At 45.3% G+C, this 24,377-nt stretch overlaps 1 protein-coding gene across 4 annotated transcripts in view; it reads left to right on the top strand.

Annotated features, from left to right (window-relative positions):
* The window catches only part of DRAXIN (dorsal inhibitory axon guidance protein), a 60,092-nt gene that overhangs the window by 34,091 nt on the left and 1,624 nt on the right, over nucleotides 1–24,377 (top strand). For all 4 annotated transcript variants that reach the window (XM_073585042.1, XM_073585041.1, XM_073585044.1 and 1 more), the window contains 4 exons: nucleotides 14,269–14,459; nucleotides 17,693–17,801; nucleotides 18,109–18,183; nucleotides 23,135–23,224. In XM_073585042.1, the coding sequence (XP_073441143.1) occupies nucleotides 14,269–14,459; nucleotides 17,693–17,801; nucleotides 18,109–18,183; nucleotides 23,135–23,224 (465 nt within the window). The remainder of the gene's footprint in view (nucleotides 1–14,268; nucleotides 14,460–17,692; nucleotides 17,802–18,108; nucleotides 18,184–23,134; nucleotides 23,225–24,377) is intronic.

Below are 24,377 nucleotides of genomic sequence, written 5' to 3'. Positions count from 1 at the left end.
TTCTGAATACATTCCCTGACTGTCTGAAAGAGCGCAGATATGGTATTATTTCAGTGACCGGCTTGGAACTCGGCGGTGACATTTAAATACATAGAATTATAGGACATCAAAACAGAACGATTTCTTCCAGGAGCAGCCGGGGCTCGAAATGGCAGAAGCATCAATGGAAACTCATAAAAGTGCAATAAATTTGCTTCAACTGCGGCATTATTGGCGTTTTATCAAGCATGAATCCAGCTTCTATAGCCGTGATGGTGAACCTATGACACGCGTGTCAGCACTGACACACAGTCGCAAGTGAGTATGAGCCCTAATGGTAAAAGCGGACACACGAATGACACACTGTTGGAAAACACTGACGACACTGGTACCGTTTTTTCACACACGTGTTTTATATGGACGTGTGAAGGAGGCCTTATGACCTAGAATGGCGAGCTGCTTTGTAAGATCAGCTGGCACATCGTGGACATTCAGGTCTGATCAACCATTGCAGGGGAAGTATGTGACCAGAAACGGTCACAGCATGGACATATTGGCGGGGATTAGAGAAACTGAGTTGGCCTCCAATCTTAGACATTTTGGGCATATGATCAAAATATGTCATTGTTAGAGTAAGCGGTTAATGTCTTCAGGCTTGCCAAATCTCACAGTTAAGATACATTTACTATATTTTCAATCCGAATGCTGTCCATGAAAGCATATAACGAATATTATCCAATGGGGCTATCCAGATGACCATTTTTTTATTTACACGGACTGAATCTGCATATGAAAAGAAGTCGCCGCTTGCACTAGTCTTTTCTGCATTTTAGATGAGAATAACCTATTAAGTCAATGGGTTTGCAATAACAATGCAGATGAAATGTTGTCTGTTTTTTCTAAATGAAAATGGGACAATTTTTTGTACGCTTTTGTGAATTTAGGTCTACGGTGTGGTATTCTCTGAAGAACAATGAAACATTGTTGAGGGTGGACACAAGGAGTGTTTTTAACTTGTTATGAAGCTAGGGATTATGCTATTTACTGTCATGTATGAAATGCTTAAATTAACATACAGAATGCCTATATTCATGCAGGGTATAAAATATACAAGCAATCCAGCAAACCAATGGAGATTGTCGGAAATCACATTCCGGTATTTCTTCTATTCACACCGGTCGTAATCTGTATCCCAGAAACTTCTAAATTGAAGTGGTTTCCACTATAACAATCATAAACGCACTCGCAAGACGACTTCACTGCACTCAAACAAGCAACACTTGCATTCAAATCTGCCCTCACCTCTGCTAAACAGGCCTTTTTTACATCCCTTGTATCTTCCTTATCCCACAACCCTAAACAGTTGTTCAATACTTTTAACTCCCTCCTCCGCCCACCACTGCCCCCTCCAACTTCCCTAATCTCTGCTGAGGACTTTGCCACGCACTTCAAAAACAAGATAGACCAAACACGGCAAGTATTTATTATTCATCCACACACCCCCTTTGTATACCAGACCAATGCCCAAACGCCATAACCTCCTTATCCAACATCACAGAAGGGGAGCTTGCTCATCGTCTCTCCAAATCACACCTCACCACTTGTGCACTCGACCCCATCCCATCCCACCTCCTCCCCAACCTCACCGCCACTCATCCCATCGCTAACCCACCTCTTCAACCTATCACTAACTTTCGGTACCTTCCCTTCTGCTTTCAAACATGCCACAATCACGCTTATCCTTAAAAAGCCAACCCTCGACCCAACCGCTATGTCCAGCTATCGCCCAATATCGCTGCTTCCATTCACTTTCAAACTCCTGGAGCAGCACGTCCACGGGGAACTTTCCTCCCTTCTTTCATCTAACCTGCTCTTTGACAATCTACAATCTGGTTTAAGCCCCCATCATTCCACTGAGACAGCCCTGACCAAAATTACTAACAACCTACTTACAGACAAAGCAAACGGACAATACTCTATACTGCTTCTAGACCTGTCCTCTGCCTTCGACACAGTTGACCACTGCGTCCTACTACAGATCCTCTCTTCCTTTGGCATCAAAGACCTCGCTCTATCCTGGATCTCCTCATACCTCTCCAACCGCACATTCAGCGTCTCCCACTCCCACACTACCTCCTCATCCCACCATCTCTCTGTTGGAGTTCCCCAAGGCTCTGGTCTAGGACCCCTACTCTTCTCAATCTATACACTTGGTCTGGGGCAACTCATAAAGTCCCACAGATTCCAGTAACACCTTTATGCCGATGATACTCAGATCTACCTCTCTAGCCCAGACGTCACCTCTTTGCTCTCCAGAATCCCGGAGTGTCTATCAGCCATATCCTCCTTCTTCTCCTCCCGCTTCCTCAAACTGAATGTGGACATATCTGAACTGATCTTTTTTCCCACATCTCACAGATCTTCCTTACCTGACCTATCTATAACAATTGACGAAATCACGCTTTCCCCCGTACCGGAGGTCTGCTGCCTCAGAGAAACCCTTGACTCTGCCCTGTCCTTCAAACCGCACATCCAAGCCCTCTCCACCTCCTGTCGCCTCCAGCTCAAAAAGATTTCCAGAATCCGTCCCTTCCTCAACCCTCACTCTACTAAAATGCTTGTGCATGCCCTCATCATCTCCTGTCTCGACTACTGCAGCATCCTTTTCTGTGGCCTCCCTGCTAACACCCTCGCACCTCTCCAGTCCATCCTTAACTCTGCTGCCCAACTAATTCATCTCTCTCCTCACTACTCCTCTGCTTCTCCCCTCTGCAAACCTCTTCACTGGCTCCCACTTCCTCAGCGTATCCAATTCAAATTACTATTACTGACCTACAAGGCCATCTATAACCTGTCTCTTCCATATATCCCGATACCTTCCCTCATGTAATCTCCGATCCTCCCAAGACTTCCTTCTCTCCTCCACACTTATTCGCTCCTCACCCAACCGCCTCCAAGACTTCTCCCGAATAGCCCCCATCCTCTGGAATTCCTTCCCCCAACACGTCCGCCTATCAACCACACTCGGATCCTTCAGAAGGAACCTGAAAACCCACCTCTTCAGGAAAGCCTACAGCCTGCAATGATCCCCGCTTCCTCCTTACCACTACTAGAGCTACTGCCTCACCATCACTGGAGCTGCTGCAACCCCCCATCCTAATGTCTCCTTCCCCACCATCCTGTAGAATGTAAGCCCATAAGGGCAGGGTCCTCTCTCCCCTTTATCAGTCTGTGATTGTTAGTTTGTGTACTGTAAGTGATATCTGTAATTTGTATGTAACTCTCTTCTCATATACAGCACCATGGAATCAATGGTGCTATATAAATAATAATAATAATAATTTTCGATGACACGCGGCCGCATGCAGAGAAGTATGGGGCCGCATGCCGAGAAGGACGTTTCATCCTCGGCTCCTGCACTACCAGGTGCAGTAGCCGAAGATAGAGATGGGCGAACCCAAACAGTAAAGTTCAGCGTCCGTACCGAACACCTACTGTTTGGGCATGGACACCGAACACGGACTTCTCCAGAGAGTCTGTGTTACTGTTCGGGTTAGGCTGCCAGCGCAGCAAACACCGCTTCTGATCGGCGGTGAAATCATCCCCACCGGTCAGAGAGACGCGGTTCCCACGCTGTCAAAAGACAGCATGAGCGCTCAGCTGTGATTTTAGGGTGAACCAGTTTAAATCCGGTCACAGGTGTCAGCTGATGGGACTACTGATGCCATCATCCCACACCTGCTGCCGCTAATAACAGTGAGAGCAGGAGTGGATGATGGGAATATTCATCAACCGCTCCTGCGCTGTAAATAATTTAGAAAAAAAAAACGCATGGGCTCCCCCCTATTTTGATAACCAGCCAGGCAAAACTCACAGCTTCAGCAAGGCTGGTTATCAAGAATAGGAGGGTCCTCACTCTGATTTTTTTTAATTATTTAAAATAATTTAAAAACATGGCGTGAATTCCCCCTCATTTTTGACCACCAGCCCTGCAAAAGATGACAGCTGGGTGCTGGTATTCTGAGGCTGATAAGGGGCCATGGAAATTGACTCCCCCCCCCCCCCAGCCTAAAAATAGCAGCCTGCAGCGGCCCAGAAAAGGCACATCTATTAGATGTGCTAATTCTGGCGTTTCGCCTGGCTCTTCCCACTTGTGAAAAACTCTCACGGTGCTAGCGGGGATGTCAACGAGATCACGGCAGTTCTGCCCGGCTGGCAACGGAGCCTCACTGACCAGAGGTAACCTCAGTGAAGTCACCACTGGTCTCTGAGGCTGCGCTCGCAGCAGTCCAGTTACCAGTGGTTCTCAGCCTGGACGGTCGCATCTTGACACCGTCGGGGTTGAAAACTATTTATCCCCCAGACATGGATTAAGGCGTGGGGCAAAACGACCGACAAGTATGGTATATTGTTGTTTTTTGTTTTAGTTTTATTACAGGAAAACTAGGGCTTTGGTGGAATAGGCGATTAAATAAAAATGGAAAACTGTGTTTAGTCTTATTTCAAATAACGGACTTTATTCTGGCTGTGTCTTTATTTACCATTATAACTATAGGATTAGTAATGGATAGGTGCCTTATAGATGCCTCTCCATTACTAACTCATGTCCCTGATGTCACCTGACAATTCAAAGGTGACATCAACCCCACAAATATGAACCCAACTTGTCACTGCTACAGGGCAAGTTGGGAGAGCCAGTCTAATAGATGTGCCTTTTCTGGGCAGCTGCGGGCTCCTATTTTTAGGCTGGGGGTGCCAATATCCACTGTCCCTTACCAGCTTGAGTATACCAGCCCCCAGCTGTCTGCTTTAGAAAGGCTGTTTGTCAAAAATAAGGGGGACCCCATGCTGTTTTTTATGTAAATAATTTTAAAAAACAGTGTTGGGACCCCTCTATTCTTGATAACCAGCCTTATTGAAGCTGACAGCTGAGGGTTGCAGCCCCCAGCTGTGAGTTTTGTCTGGCTGGTTATCAGAAATACAGGGGGACCCACACCGTTTTGTTTTTTTTAATTATTTATTTACAGCGCAGGAGCAGGATGAGTACTCCCATCTGCTGCTCCTGCTCTCACTGTTATTAGAGGCAGCAGGTGTCAGATGATGGGATCAGTGGTCCCAAGAAACACAAAGCAGGAGCAGCATCCATTCCAGGTGAAGAAAAATCTTTTGCTTTTATTCTGCCATCAATAAATACTATTTATTGATGGCAGAATAAAAGCAAAAGATTTTTCTTCTCCTGGAATGGATGCTTCTCCTTCTTCGTGTTTCTTGTGAGTCGTTGATCCTGTTGGGTCCTGGGATCTTTGGAGCGTGCATTCCACCTGTTTATCTGTGTGCTGTTGGCTGAAAACACCTGTGGGATCAGCAGACACCAGTGTCCGGAGGTAAACTTTTATATCTCCAATCACAACTGAGTGCTCACGCTGTCTTTTGACAGTGTGGGAACTGTGGCTCTCTGACCGGCAGGGATGATTTCACCTCCGATCAGAAGCAGTGTTTGCCATGCTGTCATGCACATGTCAGCGTGGCAAACACTGGATGTTTGGGCCCCCATTCAAGTGAATGAGGTCCGGGTTCAGGTACTGTTCTGATACCCGAACCCAAACTTTTTTAACTGTTCAGCCGGAACCGAACATCCAGGGGTCCGCCCATCTCTAGCCGATGAGAAAACATTTGCTGTAGTGTAGCGTAGATACTCTGTGCCGGAGTTCTGTAGGCCAAAACAACAGAACTCCGGCACAGAGCATCTAGTTCTGGGACTTCCGTTAGGCCATTAGGGGATCTTTTACCTCACTTCCGGCCGGCAGAGCAGGGAAAAGCGGAATGTCACGGGGGACGCATCTCTGGGGGCCCTGTGATTGCCAATATCGGCAACCATTATCCAATCTACTGTTCTGGGGTGTTGTGGATTTCTAATTGACCATCACTGAGATAACTGATGAGGAGGCTGGGAGAGGCGAGGGCCTGTGCTATGGGTGCCGTTTCTAGAAATAGCAGCAGCCATCTTAATTTACATAAGGACCGCCATCTTGCAGCATAGAGCAGACTCCATTTCACCACTATTACTGTTGTCCATCCTTATTAACCCCTATTTCTGCTTATTAACCCTGCCCTTTCCTAAAAGACAGTTACATGTGCCATCTTGTGGTCAGTTAGATTAGTTAGCCTGCTAGCCCTGCAGGCAAATAGGGGTTATCTATAATTCTATCTTCTGTCACTGCCCCCCCATTGGAGAATCCAAAAAATAAAAAAACAAGGTTAAGTAAACAAAGTTTAACACAAGTCAAATATCAAGACCAACAAAACAAACCGACTGACGGATGAAAAAAGAAGTCACTAAGCAGGTAAGTTAAATAATTAGTTTTTGATTTATTAAATACAGTTATATATTACAATTATACATTTTTGTTATTTAAACTATAAATATCGTGAAATTATGTTTTTTTTTCTCAAAGTGACGCACCACCTGAGTTATGCTCGTTTTTTGGCAAATTTTGACACCCCAAGCTCAAAGGGTTGCCCATCACTGGTCTACAGTGGGTACGGAAAGTATTCAGACCCCTTTAAATTTTTCACTCTTTGTTTCATTGCAGCCATTTGGTAAATTCAAAAAAAGTTCATTTTTTTCTCATTAATGGACACTCTGCACCCCATCTTGACTGAAAAAAACAGAAATGTGGAATTTTATTGCAAATTTATTAAAAAAGAAAAACTGAAATATCTCATTGTCTTAAGTATTCAGACCTTTTGCTCAGTATTGAGTAGAAGCACCTCTTTGAGCTAGTACAGCCATGAATCTTCTTGGGAATGATGCAACAAGTTTTTCGCACCTGGATTTGGGAATACTCTGCCATTTTTCCTTACAGATCCTCTCCAGTTCCGTCAGGTTGCATGGTGAATGTTGGTGGACAGCCATTTTCAGGTCTCTCCAGAGATGCTCAATTGGGTTTAGGTCAGGGCTCTGGCTGACTCTGGACAGGATGGCTCCGCCTCCATCCTGGTCAGGTCAGGGTTAATTTTAGTTCGCCTCTCTGTGGTTCTGGTTCTATTTAATGTTGGCATGGCAATTCCTGGATTTGGTGATGGTGATACTTATTCTCGGTTTGTGATTGCTGACCCAGGTTACTCATCCGTAAACATTGTGCCTCTGTGCTTGTGTGCTTTGCTGTGTATGACCCGGTTTGTCCCCTGACTTTTGCCTCTGTATCCTGCTTTGTACTGCCCTGTCCCTCCTGGTTGTGACCCCTTGGCTTGTCTCCGTTTACTCTCTGTCTTATCCCTAGGTACCACGCTCCCGTCTGGATTTTGACCCTTGGCTCTCCTTTGACTACGTTTACTTTCTGTGCCCTGTACTCCGCGTGCTCAGTTGCCTTCCGTGTCCTCACGTGTGGTGACTCCGCCCCCTGGTCATGCGACTGCTTAGTTCCAGGTCTTGTGCACACTGCTTAGGCCTGTTTCACACATCAGTTTTTTCTGTCAGTTGTAATCCGCCAAAATGGCGGAAAACGGATCCGCCTGTGTACGGACATCAATGTGTGCCACCGGACCGTTTTTTTGACGGATCCGGTGAAGGAAGAAATTTAACCCCTTCCTGACATCAGACGTACTATCCCGTCCATGGGACCTGGGCCCCTATGCCCATGGACGGGATAGTACGTCTACCGCGATCAGCGGCACCCACGTGGTGAGCGCCGCTGATCGCGGCCGGGTGTCAGCTGATTATCACAGCTGACACCCGGCACAATGTGTCAGGGGCGGTCACGGACCGCCCCCGACACGTTAACCCCTTGCACACCGCGATCAAACATGATCGCGGTGTACCGGGGGTTAAAGGGAAGCATCGGCAGGGAGGGGGCTCCCTCCTTGCTTCCCTGAGCCCCCCACGGCAGTGCAATGTGCTGCGCTGCTGCGGGGGGGCTCCTTTCCTGCAGGCCCCCGAATCCAAGATGGCGACGGGGGCCTGCAGGAAGCTGGCTTCCTCAGTGCCTGCAAAGCGCAGGCATGAGGAAGCCTTCTGCACTGCCTGTGACAGATCGCTGAACTGTCACAGTGATCTGTGATGTGACAGATCAGCGATCTGTCACAGAACAGTGATGTCCCACCTGGGACTATTTAATAAAGTAAAAAAAAAATTAAAAAAAAGTGTTAAAATAATTTAAAAAAAATCGCCAAATAAATTACAAAAAAAAAAAAAATATTCCCCCAAATAAATCCATTTTTTGAAAAAAAAAAACAATAAAAGTACACATATTAGGTATCGCCGCGTCCGTAACGACCCGCCCTATAAAACTGTCCCATTAGTTAATCCCTTTAGCGAACCCCTTAAAAAATAAAAATAAAAAAACGAAGCAAAAAATAAAGATTTATTATCATACCGCCGAACAAAAAGTGCAATAACGCGCGATCAAAAAGACGCATATAAATATCCATGGTACCGCTGAAAACGTCATCTTGTCCCGCAAAAAACGAGCCACCATACAGCATCATCAGCGAAAAAATAAAAAAGTTATAGCTCGCAGAATAAAGCGATGCAAAAATAATTATTTTTTATATAAAATAGTTTTCATTGCATAAAACCGACAAAACATAAAAAAACGACCTAAATGAGGTATCGCTGTAACCGTACTGACCCGAAGAATAAAACCGCTTTATCAATTTTACCGCACGCGGAATGGTGTAAACGCACCCCCCCAAAAGAAATTCATGAAACGCTGGTTTTTGTTCATTCTGCGTCCCAAAAATCGGAATAAAAAGCGATCAAAAAATGTCACGTGCCCGAAAATGGTACCAATAAAAACGTCAACTCGTCCCGCAAAAAATAAGACCTCACATGACTCAGTGGGTCAAAATACAGAAAAATTATAGCTCTCAATATGTGGTGATGCAAAAACTACACTCACTGGCCACTTTATTAGGTACACCTGTCCAACTGAGTGTTAAGACTTAATTTCTAATCAGCCAATCACATGGCGGCAACTCAGTGCATTTAGGCATGTAGACATGGTCAAGACAATCTCCTGCAGTTCAAACCGAGCATCAGTATGGGGAAGAAAGGTGATTTGAGTGCCTTTGAACGTGGCAAGATTGTTGGTGCCAGAAGGGCTGGTCTGAGTATTTCAGAAACTGCTGATCTACTGGGATTTTCACGCACAACCATCTCTAGGGTTTACAGAGAATGGTCCGAAAAAGAAAAAAAATCCAGTGAGCGGCAGTTCTGTGGCCGGAAGTGCCTTGTTGATGCCAGAGGTCAGAGGAGAATGGGCATACTGGTTCGAGCTGATAGAAAGGCAACAGTGACTCAAATTGCCACCCGTTACAACCAAGGTAGGCAGAAGAGCATCTCTGAACGCACAGTGCGTCGAACTTTGAGGCAGATGGGCTACAGCAGCAGAAGACCACACTGGGTACCACTCCTCTCAGCTAAGAACAGGCATCTGATGGCTACTTTCAGCAGGATAATGCGCCATGTCATAAAGCTCGAATCATCTCAGATTGGTTTCTTGAACATGACAATGAGTTCACTGTACTCAAATGGCCTCCTCAGTCACCAGATCTCAATCCAATAGAGCATCTTTGGGATGTGGTGGAACGGGAGATTCGCATCAGGGATGTGCAGCCGACAAATCTGCGCCAACTGTGTGATGCCATCATGTCAATATGGTCCAAAATCTCTGAGGAATGCTTCCAGCACCTTGTTGAATCTCTGCCACGAAGAATTGAGGCAGTTCTGAAGGCAAAAGGGGGTCCAACCCGTTACTAGCATGGTGTACCTAATAAAGTGGCCAGTGAGTGTATTTTTACAATAAAAAGCGTCTTTTAGCGTGCGACAGCCGCCAAGCATAAAAACCGCCATAAATAGTAAATCAAACCCCCCCCGTTATCACCCCCTTAGTTAGGGAAAAATAATAAAATAAAATAAATGTATTTATTTCCATTTTTCCATTACGGTTAGGGCTAGGGCTGAGATTAGGGTTAGGGGTGTGTTGGGGTTCGGGTTGGAGTTAGAATTGGGGGTTTCCACTGTTTGGGCACATCAGGGGCTCTCCAAATGCAACATGGCGTCTGATTTCAATTCCAGCCAATTCTGAGTTGAAAAAGTCAAATGGTGCTCCTTCCCTTCCAAGCTCTGACATGAGCCCAAACAGTGTTTTACCCCCACATGTAGGGTATCAATCTACTCAGGACAAATTGGACAACAACTATTGGGGTCCAATTTCTCCTGTTACCCTTGGGAAAATGAAAAAATTGGGGACTAATTGATCATGTTTGTGGAAAAAATACGATTTTTTTATTTTCATGCCCGGGCATTATAAACTTCTGTGAAGCCCTTGGGGGTTCAAAGTGCTCACCACACATCTAGATAAGTTCCTTAGGGGGTCTCATTTCCAAAATGGGGTCATTTGTGGGGGGTTTCCACTGTTTAGGTACATTAGGGGCTCTCCAAACGCACATGACACCCGCAGACCATTCCCTCAAAGTCTGCATTCCACAACGTCACTACTTCCCTTCCGAGCCCCGACGTGTGCCCATACAGTAGTTTTCTCCCACATATGGGGCGTCAGCGTACTCAGGACAAATTGGACAACAACTTTTGGGGTTCAATTTCTCCTGTTACCCTTGGGAAAATAAAAAAATTGGGGACTAATTGATCATGTTTGTGGAAAAAATACGATTTTTTTATTTTCATGCCCGGGCATTATAAACTTCTGTGAAGCCCTTGGGGGTTCAAAGTGCTCACCTCACATCTAGCTAAGTTCCTTAGGGGGTCTAGTTTTCAAAATGGGGTCATTTGTGGGGGGTTTCCACTGTTTTGGTACATCAGGGACTCTCCAAACGTGACATGGCGTCCGATCTGAATTCCAGACAATTTTGCATTGAAAAAGTCAAACGGCGCTCCTTCCATTCTGAGCTCTGCCATGCGCCGAAACAGTCGTTCCCCCCCCACATATCAGGTATCAGCGTACTCAGGACAAATTGCACAATAACTTTTGCAGTCCAATTTCTCCTGTTACCCTTGGTAAAATAAAAAAAAATTGAACCTGAAGTATTTTTTTTGTGAAAAAAAGTTAGATGTTCATTTTTTTTAAATATTCAAAAAAATTCCTGTGACGCACCTAAAGGGTTAATAAACTTCTTGAATGTGGTTTTGAGCATCTTAAGGGGTGCTGTTTTTAGAATGGTGTCACTTTTGGGTATTTTCTATCATATAGACCCCTCAAAGTGGCTTCAAATGTGATGTGGTCCGTAAAAATAAAATGGTGTTGTAAAAATGAGAAATCGCTGGTCAACTTTTAACCCTTATAACTTCCTAACAAAAAAAAATTTTGGTTCCAAAATTGTGCTGATGTAAAGTAAGCATGTGGGAAATGTTAGTTATCAAGTTTATTGGGTGCCATATCTCTGTGATTTAAGGGCATAAAAATTCAAAGTTGGAAAATTGCGAAATTTTCAACATTTTCGCCAAATTTCTGTTTTTCTCACAAATAAACGCAAGTTATTTGAATGAAATTTTACCACTAACATGAAGTACAATATGTCACGAGAAAACAATGTCAGAATCACCGGGATCCATGGAAGCGTTCCAGAGTTATGACCTCATAAAGGTACAGTGGTCAGAATTGTAAAAATTGGCCCGGTCATGAACGTGCAAACCACCCTTGGGGGTGAAGGGGTTAAAGGAACCGCTGTCTGAGAGAGAGAGAGAGAGACAGAGAGAGAATTTTTCAGCCACCAGAACAGAGTTTAGGGTTAAATTTGCGGCCGAGGCAAGTCCTCTGGGCATGCGCAATGTAAAATGCGGATCCGGCCACCCGAAAAAACGTTGCATTGTCCGTCCAGGCATGTCGGCGGACGCCAAATTTTGGCGGATCCGCAAAAAACGGATCCAACGGATGGCCATCCATCAAGATTCGCCGGTAATGCAACTCAATGGGAAAAAAAACGGATCCACCAAGCAAAATGGCGGACCCATTTTTTTTGCAAAACGGCGGATTTTGACTGATGGTAACATACGGATGTGTGAAACAGGCCTTAATCTCAGGACCTTGCGCATTGCATGCCTTGTTCCTTCACTCCCTGCGCTCGTTCACGTGCCCTCTGATAGCGCCCCCCCTAGGCTGCGCCAGTGACACCATTGGTATATTCACAACACCAATGTAAACGCTGTACCGAGGGTCTTATATGTGCAAATTTTCTTGGAGGAGCTATTGGGTCCCCAGTAATCGGATCCACATGGGCAATGTTATCTCTGCACCACACACATAGGGATGCGAAGGGTTACATTGAGCATTTAGCATAGTCTGAGTCTGGAAATTGATGTGTTTTGTGTGATTCTTCTGCCCGAGGCTAAAGAACATGACAAATCCCACCATACTCAACGCCCGAGTTGACTTGGAAACCACCGGAGCCTTTTTCACCTGGCAAATTTCAGAAATGCTTCACTTTTTATTGTCCTCTATGGACCTGCCACCATTACATTACCAGCCCGAAACGTGCAACGCCCCATCGCTGAGATCAATTATTGACCCTCGTCCTCAATTTGATTGGGAAGAGCGATTTTCAGGGCTGCAAAGAGTTTAATCCAGCAGATAAAGATTTCCCCTCAATGTTCTTAATGTCAGCCCAAAGCATCAAAGAGAGGTTTATGGTCCCCCAGAGTGAGATTATCCGTGTTGCTGGCCCGCTCCGCACCGTGGATTAGTCTACTTATTTTTAGGATCTAAAATCAAATAATATTGTGCCATAAAAATATCTATCTTCTGTTTCTCGTAATTGTAATAACGGCGCGGCTAGATTAACGCGCGGCACTTTGGTGAACTCCTGGGCCCACGTACAAGACTTTATTAACCAAGATTTGCTTACTGGATTCTAACGAGAACTTGGAGATCATGATGGGAATAGTCAGCAGCAGAACGCTAATCGTCACCACTGGAGACATCTTCTCTGTCTGGTCGGGTTTGCTTACAAGACGCGTTCTCGCTTCCTGGGAGGATCATAGCCTGTGAATTCATGAACACGAGCAGTCAGCGGGGAGCCTTAATTTAGACAAATGAATGCAATTACACACATCCTAACAGCGAGGCTGTAATTGCTGATAAGCCAGCACAGACACCACCAGAGACAGCTGCAACATAGGGTTATAATTAAAGAAATATACTACGAGCGAAACGCGTGGGCCCTGCGCTGCCTCCTGCTTGTGCATATACATCATTCGACTTATGGGTAATTGTCCCATTGGTCTGTATTTCTTGGGAAGGAAAGGGCATTGCATCTCCTGAGGGGTGAGCTGAAGGTATAGGGGGGGAGTAAAATAATGTTTATAATGTGAGCTAAACTAACAGATCATCGTTATGCACAGATAGGTGTGCGGAGGGATATGCCATCGTACCAGGGACAAGCAGGCGAGACTTTTCGTTTGTCATCCTTTCCCATGAACAAGTCACGCTACATGCCCGAAATCACACTTGGGTCAAAGCTTCCGGATGGCGCTATATAATTTTGTTGCCTCCTCCAAATTGCATGCTACATACCACGCTGCATTGCCAAAATCACATTTCAGTTAAATCTGCAGGATGGCACACTATAATTCTGCTGCATGGGACATGCCGAGCTGCATGCCATAAATCACACCAGCTAAATCTGCAGGATGGCGCACTACAATTCTGCTGCATGGGACATGCCGAGCTACATGCCATAAATCATATAAATCATACTTCAGTTAAATCTGCAGATTGACACTCTACAATTCTGCTGCTGCTTCCACGCTGTATGTGACATGCCGAGCTGCATGCCATTAATCATACTTCGGATAAAGCTGCCAGATGGCGCTTTAACTTTTTTCTGGAGCTTTTTGCAAACCATGCCAGATATCGCACCTCAGTCAAAGCTTCATGTTGGCACTTTATAATTTTGCTGCCTTCTCCAAGCTCCATGTGACATGCCGATATACAGTATGTGACGACTATTGCTGGTGCGTAATAATTCCTGCTCACCGCACAGTGCATGCCAACCTGAGAACTCCATCCCAGTTGTTTTTGCCAATTCCATGTAGCGCAGCAGAGGTATTGCGGTATATACATTACGTTATTCACATGTCTAATAAAATGACTTGTCTGTATTATCCATGTATTTTCCTTTTATCTATGAAATCAGTGTAACCTTCCCGCTGCTCCATTGCCCTCAGGTGTACCACAGCGGAAAACAATGCTATGAAGCGGTCCGTCCTTCGGATGGCGATCCGGTGATAAGGGCCAATTTGCTCTCTAATCCTCCTTTCCTCTGTACTTGCAGGCAGAGGCTTTGAAGCGGAGCCCAGTGGTCTTTTGAAAGAAGATTTAAGCCTCCGCGAGGCCACCCAGCTCATTCATGTTGCGCTGTCTCCTGGTGCGTCAGTCACCGCACCGCCATTAACCATCACCAAGCCGATGTATATTAACGAGCAGGAACCCACGGCGATGGTGGAGATGCCACGACGCAGCAAGGTAGATGTCCGATCGATAAACCCGCATCGCCCCAGTTGCCTTCAGTTCACAGAACGCGCCTGTTAATGTGGTTATCATGTCGTACGGTTGGCTCTGCCCTGGGCAATTAATGATACTCGAGCGGGGATGAGACGCTGCCGGATTAATATTTGAAAAAGTTTTTCTCCGGGCGATGGCAGGACGAGGGCTGATGGCTTTGAAAAAATAGAAAATAAAACCCTTTGTTCTCTGTGGTTGAGTCTGAGGCCCAACACACAGCATGCAACCTCTGATCCTTCCATCTGCCTGCTCCACGCACGCTGCTTCGGAGCAGCGCTCGCTCCGCTCTCCTGGTAATACTCAGTCTTATGATTCAGCGCAACACTAATATCTTATTAAACAGCAACGGCAGCGACCATGGGGCTCACAGCTCCAAATAAAGCCAATTTGTACAGCCGCAAATAATTGCGTTCTCCCGGGAGAGACCTCCTCCCTCCCCCCTACCGCAGCGCTTTCATGCCTCACATAAATTAAAGGGTTGGAACATCACAAAATATCAATCTATTTTCTGAGGCGTCTCTGGTGTCTGATAGGTAATATGGCCACACATGGTTATCCAAAAACAGCACCATCCCCCAGTCATGGCTTATGACTAGTGATAATAGACATAGAAGTGAATGGAGCTGAGAGGCAATGCCAGACACAACCTGTGGACAATGGTGGCGCTGTTTATGGAAGAAATAAGTCATGTTTTCTCAGACACTGGATGCATATGAACTTCCCATAATGAATTTCTCTAAAAAAAATTATAGATTTAAAGGGATTTTGCAGAATTTGTAAAAAATAAATATATATATACTTACCTTTTTGATCACTCGCGACGTCATCGCGAATGACCGCGAGACGTCGCGATCCCGCGAGAACGGACACCATCACGGTCATTCTCGCAAAGGATTACTGGGACTGGGAGCGTGGAGAGAGGCGGGAAGGCTGCGCAGGACGCCAGAAGGTAAGAATAACAATATTTTTTATTTTTTTTATTATTTTTTGCATCCTATCTTTTACTTCTGATGCTGCATAGGCAGCATCCGTAGTAAAAAGTTGGTCACGCTCATCAAACACTATGTTTGACGAGTGTGACCAACCTGTCAATCAGTTCTCCAAGCGATGCTCCAGATCGCTTGGAAAATGCTAGCATTCTGCAAGCTAATTACGCTTGCAAAACGCTAGTTTTTCCGCGGCAAAATCACAGGAATTTAAAATGCGATTTTCCCGCGGAATGGAATCCGGAATTCTTGCGGTAATTTCCGCAAGAGTTCCGCTACGTGTGAACGTAGCCTAAGCGTTTTTGCCAGTAAAAACGCTTGAAAAATGCTTACGTGTGCACACACCCTAAGCAGTGACTGTCATTTCAATCTCCCCATAATTCAATAGTATACATGAAAATAAGAAACTTTGTAATCAATCTTATCAGGGAAATCTACTTCTTTCTCCTCCAAGACTGATCGATCATTCTCAAAATTCTCAATTCACATTTATGTGACTACAGTTTTTCCCATGACTGAGATGGGAGATGACGGTTGATGCTCGCAAGGTTCCATGGCAAACTGTAACTTTCAGGAGAAGTTGCAGCGGAACGTCTGTGTGGAAGTTGCAGCGGAATGTCTTCTCGGAAGTTGCAGCGGGATGTGTAAGCAGAAGTTGCAGCAGGATGTGAGCAGAAGTTGCACCGGAATGTCTGCGGATGCTGCAGCGGAATGTCTGCGGAAGTTGCACCGGAATGACTGCAGAAGTTGCAGTGGAATGTCTGTGCGGAAGGTGCAGCGGGATATCTGTGCGGAAGGTGCAGCGGGATATCTGTGCGGAAGGTGCAGCGGAATGTCTGCGGAAGTTGCAGCGGGATGTCTGTGCGGAAGTTGCAGCGGAATGTCTGCGGAAGTTGCAGTGGAATGTCTGTGGAATTTGCAGCGGGATGTCTGTGCGGAAGTTGCAGCGGGATATCTGTGCGGAAGGTGCAGCGGGATGTCTGTGTGGAAGTTGCAGTGGAATGTCTGCGGAAGTTGCAGCAGGATGTCTGTGGAAAGTTGCAGCGGAATATCTGCGGAAGTTGCAGTGGAATGTCTGTGCGGACGTTGCAGCGGGATGTCTGTGCGGAAGTTGCAATGGGATATCTTTGCAGAAGTTGCAGCGGGATGTCTGTGGAAGTTGCAGCGGGATATCTGTGGAAGTTGCAGCGGAATGTCTGCGGAAGTTGCAGCGGAATGTCTGGAAGTTGCAGCGGGATGTCTGTACAGAAGTTGCAGCGGGATGTCTGGAAGTTGCAGTGGAATGTTTGTGCGGAAGTTGTAGCGGAATGCCTGTGCGGAAGTTGCAGCGGGATGTCTGTGTGGAAGTTGCAGCGGGATGTCTGTACAGAAGTTGCAGCGGGATGTCTGTGTGGAAGTTGCAGAGGAATGTCTGTGTGGAAGTTGCAGCGGGATGTCTGTGCGGAAGTTGCAGCGGGATGTCTGTGGAAGTTGCAGCGGGATGTCTGTGGAAGTTGCAGCGGGATATCTGTGGAAGTTGCAGCGGAATGTCTGCGGAAGTTGCAGCGGAATGTCTGTGTGGAAGTTGCAGCGGGATGTCTGTACAGAAGTTGCAGCGGGATGTCTGGAAGTTGCAGCGGAATGTTTGTGCGGAAGTTGTAGCGGAATGTCTGTACGGAAGTTGCAGCGGGATGTCTGTGTGGAAGTTGCAGCGGGATGTCTGTACAGAAGTTGCAGCGGAATGTCTGTGTGGAAGTTGCAGCGGGATGTCTGTGGAAGTTGCAGCGGAATGTTTGTGCGGACGTTGCAGCGGAATGTCTGTGGAAGTTGCAGCGGGATGTCTGTGCGGAAGGTGCAGCGGGATGTCTTTGGATGATACACCATCTGATGTACTGGGGGAAAAAAAGTCCCCTTAAATCCCTTGTATGAGAATCTGGGGGGTTTGTTTTTCTCTTGGTTCCGACAAACACTTTTATTGTCATGACAACAGGCTGGAAGTAGCATTGTCACACTTCCTCCAACGTCCTGTTGTCCTGAGCAATGGAAGCAGAAAGAAAAAACTTGACCAGTCTCTGAAATGAATCCCAGAAAAGTCTGTATTGAGGGGATTATCGAGAGGTTATAGCATGATGCGAAATCAACTGAAATTGGATTTTGGGTGGTCCCCCTTTAAGTGTGCTTCTAATCCTGCAGCGGGAACCATGTTTATATACATTTACTGTTTTCCAGTTCCATGGGAAAAAGGGGGGAGATGTGCTGCCGACATTAGATATGACCATGTTTGACTGGACAGATTACGAAGACATGAAGCCCGACACGTGGCCATCGCCAAAGAAAGGTAATTAATGGGGCATGAAGGAGATACCCAAAATGTGTCTGCATCAAAAATGGGTACTTGTACGTTGTGGAAATTAAGGGGGAAATGGGGGTTACCCTTACTTATTAATAAAATAAGTCAAGTTTAAGGTCAAGCTCTTAAAGGCACAGAGTACAGATACAATCATGTGTGAACTGTCATATATGGCAAAAGGATTATAGTAAAGGGTTAAAATGATCATTACTTGGTTTATACCAATATACATTAACATGTGTGACTATTGGGTGTAAAAAATATATGGGCATCCTAAACAAAGTATTTGCAATAGGGAAACGAGAAAAACTGAATACGACCTCAACGGGTGAAGAGGAACCGTGCGACCATCATCTGGACTGTCTGCCAGGTAGGAGTAGCTGTCACTTTATACGGTGTTTAGCAGGGGTACATTTTTTTTTTTTTTTTTTGGGATTTCTCAGAAGCAGTGATTCTGCGCTGTGATTATACAGGCCGGAGCCTGAGGCTGCACTACTGAGAGATTCAAATGAGGCTGGAGATGAGTGGGTTAAAATCTGCACCACCAGAGGTGCAAAGATGAGCAGGAGACGGGAAATGTGGAAAGGCGGCAGTTTATTGGTCGACGCGCTTCGAAGTGACTCGCATCTTCATCAGGACAGACCACAATGATGAGTACAGCCAGCGAGTGATGATGTAACTGGACGCAGCATTCAAATAAAGGCGCAAAAACGGACCTCTGAGATCACATGACCGGGGTGCAACGTCACCGTGCAAAAAATATCTACAAATTGCTACCAATTATATGAAAATAATATAATGGATTAAATGGATGGTAATAAGAAGACGAAAAAAAGGGGAAGAAAAAAGAGAAAAAAAAGATGAATTAAGACAAAGAAAAAACTGAAGTGGTGAAGATGGAAGAACCAGTGTATCTGAGAAAGAAACTGAAATGGGGGATTAAAGAGAGAGAGGATGGGGGACAGGAGAAATTATTATTATAGAGAGAAACATTTTTATTGTGTGATAACATTGGGATATGTAAAGTGAAAATGGGAAAAATAACATCCCCTTTTTTTCCTTTCTTCCTTCTGGTTATAGTGAGCGGCTCGCTCATTTTTACCCCTATTTCCACCATACACACATAAGCGGGTTCTTTTTCATCTGGTGAAACCAGTTTATTTAAACGTTTTTTCTCTTTTTTCTTCGTCTCAATTCCTCATTTTGTTCTTCTTTTTTTTTTCTTATTACCATTCATTCAATTTACGATAATACGCCATGTTCCAAATTATTATGCAAATGATATTTTTCTCTGATTTTCCTAAATGGTCGGTGCAAATGACAGTCTGTCTAATAAAAGTCATCACCCGTTAGAGTATACATCGAATTTTATTGAAGAAACCTCCCAATGTTAACAGTATAATCTCCAAAATGAATAAAAACTCAAATTGCATTGTTCCAAATTATTAGGCACAGCAGAATTTCTAAACATTTGATATGTTTTAAAGAACTGAAAATGCTCATTTGTGGAATTTGCAGCATTAGGAGGTCACATTCACTGAACAAAAAAGCTATTTAACTCCAAAACATCCTAACAGGCCAAGTTACAGGTTAACATAGGAACCCTTCTTTGATATCACCTTCACAATTCTTGCATCCATTGAACTTGTGAGTTTTTGGAGAGTTTCTGCTTGTATTTGGGTCGCCCCCCCCAGGACTGTGGGGTACTCTGTACCGGTCCGGTCTCTCAGAGGGGATTGTCACAACAGCGGTGACCCGATCCGTGGCCCTGGGCGCCCATTGTCAAAGGGAGTTGTTGTAGTGTGAAAGTTTATAAGTGATTCGTGATGCCAACTGTGGTGTTCGGCAATGAAGAAGTAAGCTGACGCTGCATACAGATCCTCTGGGACAGATGGTGTGGTGCAGCAGTGATGTTATAGCCCTCCACAAGCAGGGCTGGAGTACCAGGGCAGTGTAGGTGAAGTGTCACGTAGATGGTGCAGTGTCAAGCGCAAGGGATGTAGCAGTGCTGGGCAGGTTGGCGCAGGAATAAGTGGAGGACACCAGGGCATGTAGTTCCAAAGCTTTACTCACAGTCTGTTGCAGGTACAGGTGCCTGCATCCGTGCTGTGTCCTCCGGGTCAGGAGCTCAGCCAACTTCCAGGCAAGATGAAGTACTCCTTTCCAACACTCCGCCAACATATGTGCCTTTTCTGAACGTCTCCTCTTATAGCGCCTTTGAATTAAGTACTCCTAGTACTGAGTTACACTGGAATTCCTCCTGTCAGATGTTCTATGAACTCTATTTGTACGGCAGACAGCTGTAGCCTGCTTTGGGGACTCCTTGCTACTAAGTCCCGGCTCACTATTATGTTGCTGTTGTGCCCCCAGGTCTTGTGTGGGAATAAAGCAGTCACTACTTCTATTCCTCCGGTGTCTGCTGCAGGACCATTAGAATCCGTACAACCTCGGGGACTGGACCCCGGCCTTGCGCTGTGAACTTGGGAAAGGTTCTCTCTTCCAACCCTGTTCCTTAGTTCCTCTATTCTCCTTACGTTCCGTGCTAATCCTTCTTTCCAATGGAGAATCAAGCTTTCTTTCTTTGTCTCTTTCCTGTGCCAGCAGACCCAGATCACTATGGCCTGCTGCAGCACTTCCTTCTCCCATCCCTCTCCCGGGGATCTTCTCTGTCTCACTCTCTGTCCTTCTACATCCTCACTCACTGACTGAATGAATGACTGACTTAACTCTTCCCGCTCTTTTATATATACTAAACTCCACCCACCTCCCAGCACGTTTCGTGTTCTAAGCAGGGAGCCACCAAGGGGTGCTATGCTACACTCCAAGCAGGGAGCCGCCGAAGGTGCTTTGCTACACTACTTTGTGGTGTGGGGTGCAGGTGTTAGAGTGTGGTCAGGTGTCTCCACCTTACCTGGATAGCGGGGTACCACACCTCAGGAGGAGGTGCAGTACCTCTATGGCGACTGAACCCTCAGGGGCGCCACATACCCCCCCCGTTAAACACAGCACGTCCGCGAGCTGCAAGAAAACAAAAGTTGACAAATACAGGAACATACAAAATGTTTGTAATGCTAATAAACAGTTCTTATCTAATCTTCTCAATATGATAGGCACTGTCTCTTGAACGTTGCAAACAATTTTAACTAACTATCTTTAAAGTTATGCTACCTAATTTAAAGTGCTATTTCAAGCATTATCACTTCTTCTTACACATTTTCTACTTTCTTTTATTAACCCTAAGTGACAACCGCCAATGCCTGGTTCGTCACCTGCATTTTCCAAATCTTCATCTTTATTCACATTTCTTTATTAAAACATTCCTATTTGTCATTGATACTAACTAGAGTCTATATAAAAGCTATTCTCTATTAATACTGTCATAAGGCACATTATAAAATACTTCACATCAAAACTTCAATAATTCTTGTAAGTGCTGGACACCGCTCCCAGCCGGGATCTCTTGCAGTGTCCTTTTGGTACGAGCCTTGCTCCCCGATGAGGTAGTCCCTATTTATAAAAGACCTATGTAAAACCAAGAGAGGGCACCTAAAGAGGTGCAAACTATTTACAATGACAGTTCCGGATCACTCAGCGTCCATGATCTCCACAGTTCAAGTATGAAAAACGCTGCCAATAAAACTGGGCAACAAATGGGTAAAGGTTACATATTCCCCCGGTTGCAGGTCTCTAGCAGGGTGTCCCATCAGAGTCCTCTCCAAATACCATGCAAAGACAGGCAGAGTCCAGATCCAGTTTTAAACAAACAATTTTGCTCAGTTCTATTCTCAACTCATCCAGAACAGTCACAGGTACAACACAGGATCCTTCACACATTATAACCTTTCCTTTAACTGTGCTGTCCCTCACTGCTCCAGGAATATCGCAGGGTTGTACCGTCGCCTCCAGTACCGCAGCGTTCTGTCTGGCCAGCCTAACTATCTTCAGGAGTTCCCCGGACATTTAGGCATCTTGCTACGTAGTTTATTGCCACCATGTTGAAGCTGCTCTGTATTCCTTCACCATCCGGGTGACCGTTGCTCCTAGACCCTGGACGAGCTGGGCTGCTTTACTTTAACGTTGCATGGCACAACTGCCCTGTCCGGACTTCCAGGTCCTACTGACTAAATTCAGCAAGCTCTCTTTATCTTACACAGTTGGCCCCTCCAAACTCAACTAATCCCTATCTTATTACTATGCCTATGATGCCCCCCTCTAGTGGGCTAATCCAAATACTACACTTTCACTATCTATACAGTATATTACACATCATAACACACACATATAGCAGCATAATAAGACATACTAAATGTACCAGCTTCTCAGGGACGTATATACACAGGCAAGGGGGGAAGTGGGGCACAAACTAGTCCTTGTATACCCCTTACAACTTCACCTCCCCCAGGTGAGCAAAACTGTTTTTTGTCTCCCCGTTTCCACTCATGTAAGAACCAATTTCCGGTTATTCTTTCTCGCTGTGAGATTCTAATAACAGGATTTCCTGTTCTCATTCCATTATTTGACAGCGCTCCCAAATTTTCCGGGACTGTCACAACTTCTTGGAAAACATCCCGGAAAATTTCCAGCACCCCGGTCCAAAGAGAAGCGCCATATGCACAAACCCTGCCCGCACACTGAGCTGTCGGTAACGATGGACTCCTGTCAGGTGGTGCAATGTTGTCATGGAAGAACCTATGTGGATTGAAATCACCATCCAAATCAACGGTGACATGTCTGCATGCACATACCCACTATGGTGGATAGATATTGACGTTGTTGGTGATTTGGGCCTACACATGGTCTCCATGACAACACAGGCCTGGACAGAAATTTGAAGGGAGCATTTTAGGCCCCTATAAAGAATAAATGACTCCTGACTCTCTCCTGACAGATGTAGACAGAGGAGACAAGAATCACACACAAAAAATTAAAATGGCTGATTCTTTGTTTTACAGGGGAGAAAAGCCACTTCAAAAGGCGTCCGGAGGGTTGTGACAGCGGGGTCGCACATTGGCTTAATCCCTGCAGATACCTATAGGACAGGTCTCTTATTTCTGGTCCGGTTTAATGTCAGAGATCTCAGTAGTGCAGCCTCAGGCTTTGGGCCTGCACCTTCAAGTGGCCATATCTCAGCATAGAAGTAACATATTATAGAACGGTTTTCACATTTATAATGTGCATCAGATGTTCTTCTATATTTCGTACACTCGGTCTCTTAATGGTTTGGATGTGAAGAAGCTGTCCTTCTGCCTTAATGCCACTGCATCCTTCGGTTACACTTTTATCGCCAAGTATTTATTGTATTGTGAATCTTCTGTTCCCAGGATCATGCTGTGATTTACGGGAACATCTCTGCAAGCCTCACAATCGAGGGCTTAATAACAAGTGTTACGACGACTGCATGTGCACCGAAGGTCAGTGGAGCGCGGCTGTTACTCCTTAATAGCTCTGCCACTAAAGTCACAGCAACCTTGTGGAGACGACGGAGCAATGAGTTATGTACTCAATCAGGAGGGTATAACAGGAATTGTAAGAGCCCGGCACAGAGGGGCCACATGAGGCTACTGGGAGAGCCCAAAGCCTTGGTACAGGTGGCAAGAACATATACAGGACTCCCCTTTATAGAGCGATGGCATCACTATAGGAAATTAAAGGGCCTAGAATTGGCCCAAGGGAACCAAAAATGGGCCCCTCCCAGCACCATAATGGGGGGCCTATTATTTTCACTATGGGGCCCTCTCTCTCATTTTCTACATAGGACCTTCTCCATTGGTCACAACAAAATATGTCTACAGAAATCCATCATGGGACGATTTTAGGGGATGGCAAACTGGGCAATCACCAAGAGCCTAATTCTCTAGGTACTGGACCCCTGGTTCAACCTGAAACGTATAAACTTGACTTTAACAGATAACCAGGGGTTCAGGATGGTACCCTACACCACCAGGGGCTACACCTCTAACCCTTAGGCCACATTCTGTATTAAAATGTAATAATCCAATAAATAGACTATTTCAGAGCTGGAGGTTTAGAACTTTAGGACGATTTAGGCTCAGCATTTAAGGCAATTTTGAGTCCACTGAGCCATAGGCAGCCTAAATACCACCATAGGTCATATGGTCCATATGCACTAAATTCCAAAAATATTTTAACCAGAAGCAATGATCTCTGAGACATATGTGAAAACAGTATGGTCTCACGCTTATGAATGCCTTCAGCGCTGACTCAAGTCCTCATCTTTTTTTTAAAATTTGTAGTTTTTATATATCACCATTTGGGGGTTTATACGTCTTTCTGGTTGTCATAGGGAAATATTAAAATCTCTGGAGAGGGGACATATTCCCCTCACATTGAATATATGGGATTGATTATAGCTGGGGAAGAGAGAAACTAATTATAACGGAGAAAGTGAGAGTGTTGACACTTATATCTCCATTGAAGTAAGAGCCCCCCTTCAGTGACTAGGTAATTACAACAAAGGAAAAAGACAATAAGACTGAGAATCGTTTATGCAGAGAAGTGTTCTTCCCAGACATAAGCTTCCTCTGATCAAATCACTGCTCTGAG

The sequence above is a fragment of the Dendrobates tinctorius genome, unplaced genomic scaffold, assembly GCF_039654945.1.
Source record: "Dendrobates tinctorius isolate UK_male_01 unplaced genomic scaffold, ASM3965494v1 ptg000086l, whole genome shotgun sequence".
Classification (NCBI taxonomy): Eukaryota; Metazoa; Chordata; class Amphibia; order Anura; family Dendrobatidae; genus Dendrobates; species Dendrobates tinctorius.
Note: the sequence above shows the minus strand (reverse complement) of the source record. Positions and strands in the feature narration are given on the sequence as shown.